The sequence below is a fragment of the Mesoplodon mirus genome (assembly GCF_964341445.2).
Source record: "Mesoplodon mirus genome assembly, chromosome: 15".
Lineage (NCBI taxonomy): Eukaryota > Metazoa > Chordata > Mammalia > Artiodactyla > Ziphiidae > Mesoplodon > Mesoplodon mirus.
Window position 1 is genome coordinate 54035276 of NC_138991.1, and position 13147 is coordinate 54048422.

At 42.4% G+C, this 13147-nt stretch overlaps 1 protein-coding gene across 2 annotated transcripts in view; it reads right to left on the reverse strand.

Annotated features, from left to right (window-relative positions):
• Positions 1-1975: 1975 nt before the first annotated feature.
• Positions 1976-13147, reverse strand: part of ERCC4 (ERCC excision repair 4, endonuclease catalytic subunit) — a 35446-nt gene continuing 24274 nt past the window's right edge. Inside the window, exons 10-12 of one of the 2 annotated variants that reach the window (XR_014296095.1) lie at positions 8630-8742; positions 4383-6334; positions 1976-4166 (exon numbers count right to left, since the gene is read on the reverse strand). Coding sequence is in view for 1 of the 2 variants with exons in the window: in XM_082645215.1 (XP_082501341.1) it covers positions 5601-6334; positions 8630-8742 (847 nt within the window). In the remaining variant the exon portion in view is untranslated. Of the gene's footprint in view, positions 6335-8629; positions 8743-13147 lie in introns of both variants that reach the window. The other variant, XM_082645215.1, reaches the window with a different exon arrangement.

The following is a 13147-nucleotide window of genomic DNA, read 5'->3' on the forward strand; positions in this document are numbered from 1 at the left end:
GCTTTCTTCTTCCCTAAGCTTCTGCCGGGTGTCACTTTTCCCAGAAACAAAGTTGCACAGGGAAGCAAATCTCTTACTCAGTGAAAGCCATTCTCTCATTGACACCAAAATTATGGAGCTTATCATTACAGGAAAATTGTCCCCAAATATCATTTCAAATATACCGTGTCACCATTTCATCAGACCTAGTTTATTTACTATTTTCATGAACCCCAGGAAATTCCCTTGTTTGAAATCACAAGTTGATTTTGTTTACCTGTCTCCCAGGCCCTCAGGGAGCACTGTTCTTTCCATGTAGAAATACCTGCTTCATGCAAATGGATCCTTGGGAATATCTGAAACTTCTCTTTTTTCTCATTCATGAATCAAGTCTCTTTAACACTGATAATGTGACACAGAAAAGGAATTCAGATTAAAGATTCCATTGAGGTTTTATAAACCTCAATGAGAATGAGAAAGACAGGGCCACTGAACCAGCATCTTAAAATGTGTCTATAGTTCTTAAATATTTAATCAATTTATAGTTTTTAATATTAATGTCTTAGTTCCAAAGTACAGTTCTTAAATATATATATGTATATATATATGTAATAAAATCCACCTTCTAATTTACAAGGTTTCATTTTAGGATGAATGAGGCTGGAAATATGGATTCATCATTACATGGGAGCTCATGTTGGCAACACCATTTGCAAAGTACAATTTCAGAAGGTTAAAAACATGACTCTCATACAAATAGAAAAATAACAGAAGTCAAAGATTTTTTTCAATTCAATTAATGAGGAAACCAGTAAGATGTCAAGACTGATTCAAGAGAAAATTCAAGGACCTGGAAATTTGTAGTTGGTCAAAGGAATGCTGAATAAATTTGCTAGCAAATGCAAAACTGGTTAATGTCCCACCAGGCAATATTCTTTGTGGTGTTACTGTACAAGAATCATTTGTAATGTTATCAGTTTTCTGCAAATTAACCCCTATTCTTATAAGCTTGCAAAATAAGCCTTCCTAATCAGTCAGCAAAACGTTCCCAGCCCTAGAAAATCAGATAATCCCCGGGCAGCAGAGATCACTAGGCAACATCCAGGGCTACAGAGTAAGGGTACTCAGTACTCTCTTGGACCTCTTTCCAAGTTTTGCATACCTGCTCTTGACACTCTTCTCTGACAGGCATGGAAACAAACCAATCTGCTTTTTCTGTATTTGTCATTAGATTTATGAAAGGGGACACAAAGCACAGTCTCCCACTCTTCACCGGCCCTCCTTTGCCTCCGTTTTTCATCATGGGCTGTGGAGTCAAACTGCTTGAGTTCCAATCATGGTTCCACCATTTACTACTGGGTGACCTTGGAAAAATTACTTAACCTCTCTGTGCCTCAGTTTCATCATTGTAAAAGAGGATTTTAAGTAATAGTACCTTTATGGCTTTACCATGAGGATTAAATGAGATAAAGCACAAATGCTAATAAATGTGAGTTATATTACTACTGAGTAAGGGTTCATCATTCTACCAGAGTATTCAGACATTAAAACATTTTGAGAAATAAACTGTCTGACACCTTATGTTAAAGAGGGTTTCGGTTCTACATTTCAAAGCAGAAGCAAAATACTTAAATCATTGAAATGAGTCAATTAGTAAACTAATGATTAACTTGTTTAAGAGGCTACAATAAATTCGCAATGTGTTAAAAGAGTAATTTACTTCTTTTAACTTTAAAAGGAACGTTAAAGGAACAAAAATGTATGAGTCAGGGGTGGCAGGAAATTAATCTTTGTTGAGTTAAGGTGTCCCAGGCATTATACTTGCCGCATATTCATGACATTGACAACAAATGAGTATTTTCAGAAGGAGAATGGATTTCCCCCCGCCTTAAGGACACATGCTACAAAATGAAAAACGGTAAAGGAAAATAACCAAAAGAAAAATACTCCGATGCCTTAGAAACCGGGTTTACCAAGCAAGTCAAATGCCAAAGCAGTGGTTCAAAGCGCATTTCAGCTTTAATCGTTTACTCTGCGTAAAAAAAACCAATTAAATATTCTCTGAATTTTAAATTATATTTACCAACACACTGGTAACTATAATGTACTGGGAATATATTCCCTTTCACTATACATGGTTATTTTTATTTTGCCCACAGAATGCTGAGAATACTGAATAAATACACATTATTAAAACACACACAAACAACTCTGTTACAAATTGATGTAAATGGTTAGGTCTCCCTCCCATACAAATTTTGGCTTATATACCCTTACATCAAAAAAACAACAGTGGTGTAGGCCACCAAATACCCATGGATAAAGATGGTAACTTAAGCACTGAAGTCCAGAATCAGACAGGAAATAGCTATAAACCAAAATAGAAAGCAAAATAATGAAGAGAAGTGACAACTCATGTCAAAGTCTGGGTAAATTTTAATATGCCCAAGCCTGAGAAAAGAATTTTCCTAAAATGTTGGTTCTTAAGGGGACATTTGTAGGTTAAACTGAACAAAAAAGAAAAGGGAATTTCCCTAAAGAAGTTTTCTGAGCCAAAAGAATATCAAATTATGCTTGAAAAACTAAAGCAAAGACTAATAATTCCTGTCTTTCTCCCCTCACCCACTTCTCCAGATTCGCTTCAGTGTAGGTTTTCCTGCTGGAGGCCATTTATTAACTCTGTATTCTGTTATCTCAACACAACTGAATCTAGACTTAACCCTCTTCTGTCTCAGTGGGTTGATAAATGAGACAATTATTTTCAGTCCCTCATGAGCTGGGAAACTGCATTCTGGATGTGCCCAAACATACGTAGACATATAGACATACTAAGCCTCAGATTAAAGAAACAGTAACTACTGCCAAAAGGATATTATTTATGGTCACTATTAAAAATGATTTCTTCTTATATAACTTTAAGAAAGTATCAAGAGAGACACTGTGAGTTAACACTGAAAACGACTTCTCACAATATTTCATATGCTCAAAGTTTTATGCAAAAAACTTGTAACCTAGAGTAATGTTGGTCTCAAGTTTTTAAAAAAGGTTTTTAAAAAGCTAAGCTTGAGTTCATAAGTAAACTGGATGTTCGTGATTTTGAAAGAAAAAGGCAAAGTTAATAAAATGATGCTAGAAAATAAAGTGATATAGTTTTTCCAACTGCATGCATTTCTAGTTCTTTGCCAAATATTCTTAGATTGTAAAAATTTTAAAAGAATTTGGCAAAAGTAAATACATGATGGTTGTATTAAAGGGTTTCCACAACTGGAGACACTAAAATATATTTATTTAGTTGGGAGAGGAAGTGGCAGTGAGAGCCTTTCAACTATAATGACCATTTTAGAGTTCATTAGACACTATCATTCATAATTCAAACACACATGAGCTGGTGCACTGTCTTAAGATGCCTAGTAGGTACAACAGGAGGTAACAGAATTTGGGAGCCAGAAGACACTGGCTCTCTAAATACAACTAAGACTGTTTTCTATGTTGCAGCAGATAACAAGGACTGTTTAAGATGGTAGCTTTGAGAGCTTATTTTTGAAAACTTAACTTGGAGTGAAACCCTTATCAAAGAACGTGCTCTGTTAGGATTTTCCTCTTACGTAATGAAAGAACAATAAAAGGCAGGTGGAATTATACCAGGAGAAAAAAACAGAAATTACATCTCTCAAGCAGAAGTGCTAGGATAGAGTGAAGCAAAATTATAATAACCATTACTATTTGAGGTGGTGTCTATTTTAATGTACTTTTAACTATGACTGAATGCTTAAAGAAAGAAATGTATACAAAAGTGAAAGTTAACATATGAGCCTGACATTTTTGTTTTCCTATTCTCAAGGGTATATTTTTAACCCTGGGACAAAATTAGTAGCCCAAATCTTTATTCTGCCTTAAACTAATTTTTGTTTCTTGTCTTCTTCTCTCCTCTCCAAGTCACTCTACAGAGTTAGATGATAACAAATATGGTTCCTTGATACCCCTTAATTCATTCTTGTGGTATCCTTGTATAGAGTTCAAAAGCCATACACTTCAACATATGTCGACATACCAAGAAATCAAGATGAAAGGTTCGGTTTGGAGATGACAGTTGAAAGACTTCTGTTAAAGTTGAAGACCATTTTGCGTTACATGGTCCACTGTTGACTCTGAGTTCCAACAGTGTAACAAATAAAAACACGGCCGGGCTTCCCTGGTGGCGCAGTGGTTGAGAGTCTGCCTGCCGATGCAGGGGACGTGGGTTCGTGACCCGGTCTGGGAAGATCCCACATGCCGCGGAGCGGCTGGGCCCGTGGGCCATGGCCGCTGAGCCTGCGCGTCCGGAGCCTGTGCTCTGCAACGGAAGAGGCCACAACAGTGAGAGGCCCGCATACCACACACACACAAAAAAAAACACGGCCAACAAAATATGACCCTATGTGATGCGGCCAGCGAAACCGATGTCTACAGCAGCTCTTGAGGTAGAAAACTTACTACTCATCATTAAATATGTGAATAATACCTAAGTTAATAATGTTTCAATATAAAAGTTTAAAAATTGCACAAAGATGTTGTGAATGTCCTGTACGTATACTTCAGTAAGGACCAGAAGGTTTGGAATGAGACTGTTTTCTTTATGGATTTTCAAATATATATATATTTCTTTAGGATTTTTATATATGCTATGCATTGATCTTCCATCTCCTTACAACCCTTCTGACTCAACTCAAGGAAGGAAAATCAAACCTTAAAAGCTGTGGGTCCCTCCTTTGCTTGTGTGCCAGTCCCCACACAGAGGTGCAGGAGGCTGCTCTGGAACAGGGACGTGGGGGGGCGGAGACCCGGGAGAGGACCTGAGCTGGGGGTCCCAGGACAGGTGAGGAGAGGCTGGGAAGGAGGAAGTCTAAGAGACTCTGCTGGGACTTAGGAGGATAAACAGCTATAATAACGGAGCATTTTCAGGGCTCCTTCACCCACGCCATCCAATTCTGTAAATCGGTAATTCATTTTATGTTTTAAAAATACTGGTTTTGAACAATCCAGTTATAGTTATAGTACGTGCTACATATCTTCAGGTGATCAGAAGACCGATCGGCCGGTTTTAGAAGTGGCTGCCTTTCTTAAATTAGCAGTAGGAAGTCCCCATGAATTTATCCCCGAGGCAGACAGGTGGGAGAAGCATGCAGCTGAGGAAAACCTGGAGGGGAGAACAGGTCGGGAATGGCAGAGATGTTCCCTTCTCAGTGTCCTGGGAGCCCCTCTGTAGACAGAGGGTAAGAACACGATGGTGCGTTTTCAGTCTGTGGAGGAAACCTAAGTTTCTGCATGTTTCAGAAATGGCCTTCTATAAACACTGCAGACACTTTCCCTGATCCTGACAACACCTCATGTAAATGGAACATACTGGACCTGGCATGGATGGTGCAGGGAAGGAGGAGAGCAGGCGTGGGAAGTAAAAATGACTCCTGAACGCAAAGTTCAGAGCCCAGCCTTGGCCTCTGGTCCCCTGACCCAGGAAACAGCCTAATCATTCAGACTGGCAGAGAATAAGCTACTGGCCTAATAATTAATAAAGACCTGTGAGGGCAGGCAAGGAGCAGCTGAGAAGCATAGTCACGGGATAAGAAAACAGGCACCACCATTCATTTTCCCATTTTCCCTTTGGAGATGACCTCTGCGTAGGAGGTGTGAATGAAGTCATAGAGCTGCCTGGCGTTTGCCGCGTTCCCCAGCAAGAGCACCAGCTTGTCGAGGGACAGGCTTGCTAATTCGGCGATGTTCTTAATGTTGGTCATCAGGGAGCGACAGTTTTTGGCATTTACCCCTGGCATTTTTAACAAGAAGTCCTGGGGACCGGGATTATACTTCTCTGCCTCGGGGAGGGTCTCGGAATCGGCTGTCACGGCCATGGCCGTCGCCGCGTCCGGCTGTGGCTTGTTCTGCTTCAGCCCCTCAAACAGCTCCGCGGTGGCATGTGGGGAGGGGCACCAGAGGATCCGGAGCCTGGGGAAGTGCAGCGTAAGGAGCGTGAGCTTGGAGCTGATGTCATTGCCGGAGATCTCCTGATGGAAGGCACCTCGGGACATGAGAGAGAAAGGCTTAGTGGGGTCGAACTCGATCAGAAGCACCGGCCGCTTGTAGTAGCGGGACATGGAGATACACTGGCTGTAGAGGCGGCCATTGTTCAAAGAGCCGATCAAATCGCTGACGCTCTTGCGCTCCACGCACATTTCTGGAGTCAGAACGTAGTCTCCGACCTCTAAGGTCACTGGCTCAATGTCGATGCCCCGACGGTGGATCAGAGATGGGAGTTCGCTTCGAAACTCGCGCATGTCCACAACGATACTTTGCTGGGTACCATTCTGTTCCTGGCCGCCTATGAAGAAAAAGAAGCACTTTAAGTAATGTCACTGAGGAGTAACTCTCAAAGATGGAAGAGCACAAAGTTAAAAATCTATGTTTCTGCTGTTAATCTCCGATGCCTGGTTACACAGTATGACATGTTATTCCACACTTTTCCGTATTATAAAAAGGTTTATTTACAGTTTAAGGCTATTTCCCTTAAGCTAAATAGAGCTGGTAGGAAGTTGGGGTCTCTTGGTACTTAGAATTCACAAATACCAGCATTTGCCATCATCTTCCCTCTGTGGTTCCTCTATGGCAGCGGTCCCCAACCTTTCTGGCACCAGGGACTGGTTTCATGGAAGACAGTTTTTCCACGGATGGGGGTGGGGTGTGTGGGTGCTTGGCGGGGCTGGCTCAGGCGGTGATGCGAGCCACGGGGAGCCATGGGGAGCGGCAGAGGAAGCTCCACTCACCTGCCGCTCACCTCCTGCTGTGCGGCCCGGTTCCTAACAGGCTGCAGACCAGTATCGGTCCGTGGCCCAGGGGTTGGGGACCCCTGCTTTACGGTCCCTCACTGTTGCACTGACCACATTTTACTGATCATCGCCGTCCCAATTCCTAGGACATAGTAGATGCTTAGAAATGTTCTCTGAATAAACTGCCTGGTTGACTGCTGTGAAAAAATTTGGAGCTTTTAGTGCTTGTATCAACAAGTCCAGAGATGGGAAAATGGGAGAAGCTGGGAAAAACAAGTGCACAGAGCTTCTCCCACTAACGTGCATATGAATCACCTGGGATGGAGTTAAAGTACCTATTGTTTCTGTAGGTCTGGAATAGGGTCAAAAACCCTGCATTTCTAACAGGCTCCCACGTGATGCCAACACTGCTGGTTGAAGGACTCAAAAGTGCTGTTGTAGGCAGAATAGTGGCCCCCTGATGATGTCCATGTCCTAATCCTTGAAACCTGTAAATATGTTACTTTACACGGCAAAGGTGACTTTGGAAATGTGATTAAATTAAGGCTCTCAAGATTGGGAGATTATTCTGTATTATCCAGGTAGGCCCAAGGGTCCTTATAATGAAAGAGGGAAGCAGGAAGCTCAGAGTTGGAGCTGCTGACCTTGAAGTGGGAGGAAGGAGCCATGGGCCAAGGGATGTAGGTGGCCTGGATAACCTGGAAGAGGAAGGGGTTCTCCCCTGCAGCCTCCAGGGGGATCTCAGCCCTGCACACACCTTCATTTGAGCTCAGTGAAACCCATTTGGACTTTGGATTGTAAGATAATAATTGTTAGATAATAAATGTGTGTTGTTTCCAGACACTAAGTTTGTGGCAATTTGTTACAGCAGCAAAGGAAAGCTAACACAAGCGCTTAGAGGACTGAACTCGAAAGGGCAGATTTCTGTGAACAGCTTTCCGTGTGGTACCTACTTGCTCCAAACTACCTTATTCATATTGCCTGACATCCTGTTGTTCTGCATGACATGTCCCCAACCTATTTGAGTTAATAAGAATCTTCTTCAAAAGATACTCTGAGGCAGTGTTTCCCAATACGGTCCAAGGACCACGTCCATCAGACGCTGACCCCATTTCAGATCTATTGATTTGGAATTTCTATGGACTGGGGTCCGTGAATCTACAGTTTTAACAAGCATCAGAGGCTATTCTTAAGTACGCTAAATTCTGAGACCCACTGCTTTAACTGCGCTAGACCCCACCAAAGGAGAAAAGGGCTCAACTGTATTGTTTTTCCCACGCCTCTTGGCTGAAAGCAGCTGCTGACATGGGGAAACGGGGCCTGGGGCGTGGGACATGGCTAACCCTGTACCATGGTGCACGTGGCATCCAGCAGGTCTTGGTGGAAGCCACTGCTGGGACGCTGCATGGCAGTGAGAATACCACACACCTGGGACCTGGAAAAGCACCAAGAAGCAACCAACAAACACAGATATGGAAGTGGGAACGCACCCCAAACAATCCTGACTCTTTATCTATGGGCAAACTGGCCTCTTCAGGTAAAGGTAAGAACCTAATCACCACTTACAAAAGTTTCTTGGCAAAAGTACATTCTGAATCTCAACCAATGCTGGAGTGTAATTGATTTCCAATGCCGGTGCGTAGATCACAACCCCACTTATCTTACAGGTGAGGAGCCCGAGATCCAGGAAGGACACGTGGCTAGTAAACAGCCAGCTGAGACCAGGGTATGGGAGCAGACAGCCACGTTTAAGAGCTTATTGAGAAAAACCAAGCTTCTGCAGAGAAACTCTGGAATCTCACAGCCTCCTGCACAGGCAGCAGGAGTGTTCGGCAAAGGGCAGGACTCACCGGCTTTGCGTGTGTCGGTGGGAGCACCTGCAGATACACAGCCTCTTACGAGGTCGAGGTTCGATTCATCTCTGCCTTCTCTTTCTTCAGGGACAACCATGCTAGCCTTTTCCCTGTGGGTGGGAGAAAAACATCTTCAACATTTCTGAGCTAATTTCAAAATTCCAGATTTTAATCTCTTGTAAATTATAATATACAAAATGATCTATGTAACTGTAGTGGTAAAAGAGAATACAGGAAACATTAGAATATGCACAGTCAAGTGATGTGTAAAGGAAGCAGAAAGAGTTTCTTGGTTGGGCACTCCTGCTCATCTTCCAGAGTTAAAAAAATACTGTTATTTATTTTCTATTCTGTATGTCCTCTAAACACTTTGCAGCATGAAATAAGCATGTGAAAAATGCCACAGAGAGATTATTGAGACTTTTTATAAAAATGTGCTAGGGCTTCCCTGGTGGCGCAGTGGTTGAGAGTCCGCCTGCCGATGCAGGGGACACGGGTTCGTGCCCTGGTCCGGGAAGATCCCACATGCCGCAGAGCGGCTAGGCCCGTGAGCCATGGCTGCTGAGCCTGCACGTCCGGAGCCTGTGCTCCGCAACGGGAGAGGCCACAACAGTGAGAGGCCCGCGTACCGCAAAAAAAAAAAAAAAAAAAAAAAAAAGTGCTAAATGTGTTACTGAACATTGAAAAGGATTCAAATAATTTATATCCCAATATTTTCAGAGTAATCATAAATAGGATCGTTAAAAATCAATGATTAGGGACTTCCCTGGTGGCTCAGTGGTTAAGAATCTGCCTGCCAATGCAGGGAACACGGGTTTGAGCCCTGGTGCAGGAAGATCCCACATGCCGCAGAGCAACTAAGCCCGTGCACCACAACTACTGAGGCTGTGCTCTAGAGCCCATGAGCCACAACTACTGAGCCCATGTGCCACAACTACTGAAGCCCGTGTGCCTAGAGCCCGTGCTCCGCAACAAGAGAAGCCCCTGCTCGCGGCAACTAGAGAAAGCCCATGCACAGCAATGAAGACCCAACGCAGCCAAAAAAAAAATAATAATAATAATAAAAAAATCAATGATTAAAAAAATGAAAACAATACATGGTTAAGCTTTGATTTAAAAAACTCCAGGTGGGAGGCCCCATTAAACACCCGCGGTTTTAAAGGAAAATCAAGATTAATATTAGAAAGCAAATTCCCAACAAAAGATTTAAACAAAAAAATCAACATCTCAGGTTATGCAGTAGAGCAGCATCAATTCACTCACTTGTGCGTTTACTTAAAACATTTACAGAGGGCTCCCACATGCTATGCGAGGTATTTTGGATACAAATATGGTTACCCGATAATTCCTGTCTTCAAGGAAGCTCAGTATCTTAAACCCGGTAGATTGACAAGCCTGTACAATCCTAACTGAGATTAGTAATCAAGAACCAGAATCATGGCAAGATCCTCAATAACCACAGGAAGAGTAGGCCAGGTGTGCCGTAGTCTTATTTTTCAAAACCAGTAAAAGATGCTATAATCAGTTCAGGAAAGAGCAAGCACTGTGTGTTCCTCTGTGCCAGGCTGACAGAAAAGATGTATAAGGCTGGGTCTCTGCCCTCGCTGGGCTTGCAACTGAGTTTCACGGCAACATGAAAACCGTGGAACTGACTGACTGCAATAAAAGAGGCTGGGGAAGGTGAAACAAGAGGAATCTTCATCAGCAACTAATGATTTCAACAAGGGCTCAAACAAAAAGGATTTTCCAATGAAAGGAAATAAAATCAGATGGAGCAATTCCCCAACCACTCTGGATATGTGATGTTTTAGGGCAGGGTACCATGAAGAGATTCCACCAGAGAACAGAAACTCCAAGTTTAAATTCCTTACTATTTGAAACAACATACAAATGCAAAGTTATTATCAGTATAACATTTTATGGATAGACCGCAAGGAGGCAGGCAATAGTTCCAGTTCCGTGCTCCCTCGTCATTCTCAGTACCGGTGTCAACTGTTGCTGATGAAGGATTCTTTGCAGTGACAATGGCTCTGGCAGCCACTCATTACTGCCCCGTTACACCTACTAGACTCCAGCTGGGGGTAAGGGGCAAACCGTTCAAAAAACTTAATGCTCTTAAATTTCTTTTTCTTTTATATTTGGGATCAACATGGGGGATTTTTTTTCTTCATCTCCACTTAACTTACTGGCTAAGCTATCACACGTGAGGGCATCCTCATTTCCTGATTAAATTGTAACCATGGCTGTAGAGCACAGTGAGTTAGAATGCAGACTCTGGGCCCATGTTTCGTGAATTTGAAACCACTTGCTGGCTGTGTGACTTTAGGCAAGTTGTTTAATGGTTCTGTCCCTCAATTTCATCTGTAAAATGGGGATGATACTAAAATCTAACCTCAAAGAGACTGTTACAAGGATCACATAATATATGTAAGGCACTCAGAAGAGTGCCTGGCACATAGGAAGCACTATATAAATGTCAGCTGTTATTATAACCGTACTTTTCTTACATGTAGTAACCTCATCCCCTAATTATCCACGATTATGCTAAAAAACAGAAGATTTTCTTTCAAATGATTCCACAACTGTTTCAGTTAATACTGTTAAAAAACATCTAGTTTACTATGAAATGTTATAACTGCAAACTGAATCTGAGAAAAAAATATACTCCTGAAATGAAACCAGGGTTGTGAAGAAAATAGTTAAGTCTTCCTAATCAGTAACTCAGATTAATTTAACAGAAATTTGCCATACTTATATTCAGTCTCTTGCTTTCAACATTTGCATAATTTTTCAAGTTACTCTATGTGATAGACACAAAATAATAATTAAACAATTCAGGTCCCTATTTCCACTTCAAGTACTGTGGTTTCTTAATTTTGCTTTAACATCTTCAGTGATATTTGAATAGCTTGTACAACGTGATAACACAGGGAGGAGACACTGGACTAGAAGTCTCTTCAAATGGGCGTTTATTCAAGCCCTCATGCTAACCCATTTTGTGATCATATTTTCTAACTGTAAAACTTCAAATAAGCTAATAACCCTTTTCTTTGAAAGTGGTGACCTCTCCAAAACTATGTATACTCAGAATGTTATTACTAATTTTTTGACGCAAGGAGCATTTTATTAGCAATACTTACAAGTGTAACCTTTTTTCTCTTTACTTGTCATTTGTGATCTACTGATCTCCGGTTTAGTCAAACAGTCCTTTCACTGCCAGTTCGCCTGATTCATCCCTCTCTGGTTATTTTAAATAGTAGCATTGCTTTTGTTCTTACAACATCACTCATGGAGGTCCTGGCAAAAGCACATTCCCTCGGTCTCACATTAAATTTTTCTCTAAGTCCAGGCTTAGTGCAAATGCTCTTTCAGCCATGCACCTCACATATATTTTGCTTTTCAAAACAAACACTTCTCAAATTCCCCAAGTTTTCTGGGAATGTAAATATCTTAAGATTCTGAACGGCATAACTATCTGTGTAATATGGGAAGATCTAATATAATAAGTAGACAATCACCACTGAGAGTTTATAAAATTATGCCAGACCATAGATAAAATGACATCAAAACCTGGTATGGAAATTACTGTAGAGATTGAAACATAGGAGAAAGTCCATATCCCCGGTTCTGCTGAGTGAAGTTTCCAGTATGTGCCAGGCTTACCCGAGCCTTGTCACTGAGCCCTTCGAGTGTAAAATCACTTGTATAAGCCGGGAATGGCATGTGGTCCCCGATACCTGTCTACAGTCCACTGACGGCACTCTTTTTCTAGGCCAGGTTCTGATGCCCCGGAGAAGAGGCAGTCACGGGAAGGAGGCCTGGAGCATAGATCTCACCTACTCCGAGCCTACCAGACCCCCTTGGCTACAACACTGTGCAGGAAACGGTTAAGGGAGCAGGCCTGGGCTGCTCAAACCCTGCACATTCCCAAGAAAGGCCTGTCTCCTCAGCTTGTCTTCCCAGAAGCCCTTGGCCAGCTTCTGGGAGTTGAGGTCTGAGCTCTTGGAATACAACGCCTGATAAGAGGGTTTTTATATGCCTGGGGCGACATGGCACCAGTGTGATCAGATGGTTTATGCCAACAGTGTGATTTCTAGTGAATACCTGTTTTTGCTCCAGGTCTGTCACTTGAGTACTATGTCTATATGACTGACTCCCAATAAAAACGCTGGACGCCAAGTCTCGGGTAAGCCTTCCTGTGGACAACACTGAGCGAGTGCTGTCACACACTGCCACTGGGAGAAGTAAGCACGCTCCTGGGACTTCACTGGGAGAGGACACTCGGCAGCTTATGCTGGATTTTCCTGGACTTGGCCCCATGTGTTCTTTCCTTTTGCTGATTTTACTGTGTCCTTTTCCCTGTAATAAACCGTAACTGTGAGAATACCAGTTTTTCTGACTCCTGTGGGTCCATCTGGTGAATCACTGAGCCTGAGGGTGGTCTTGGGGGCCCTCAACATGAACGCCAACAACTTAATCTGAATATTTTAGCTCCATATGCTCTTTTGTGATTTA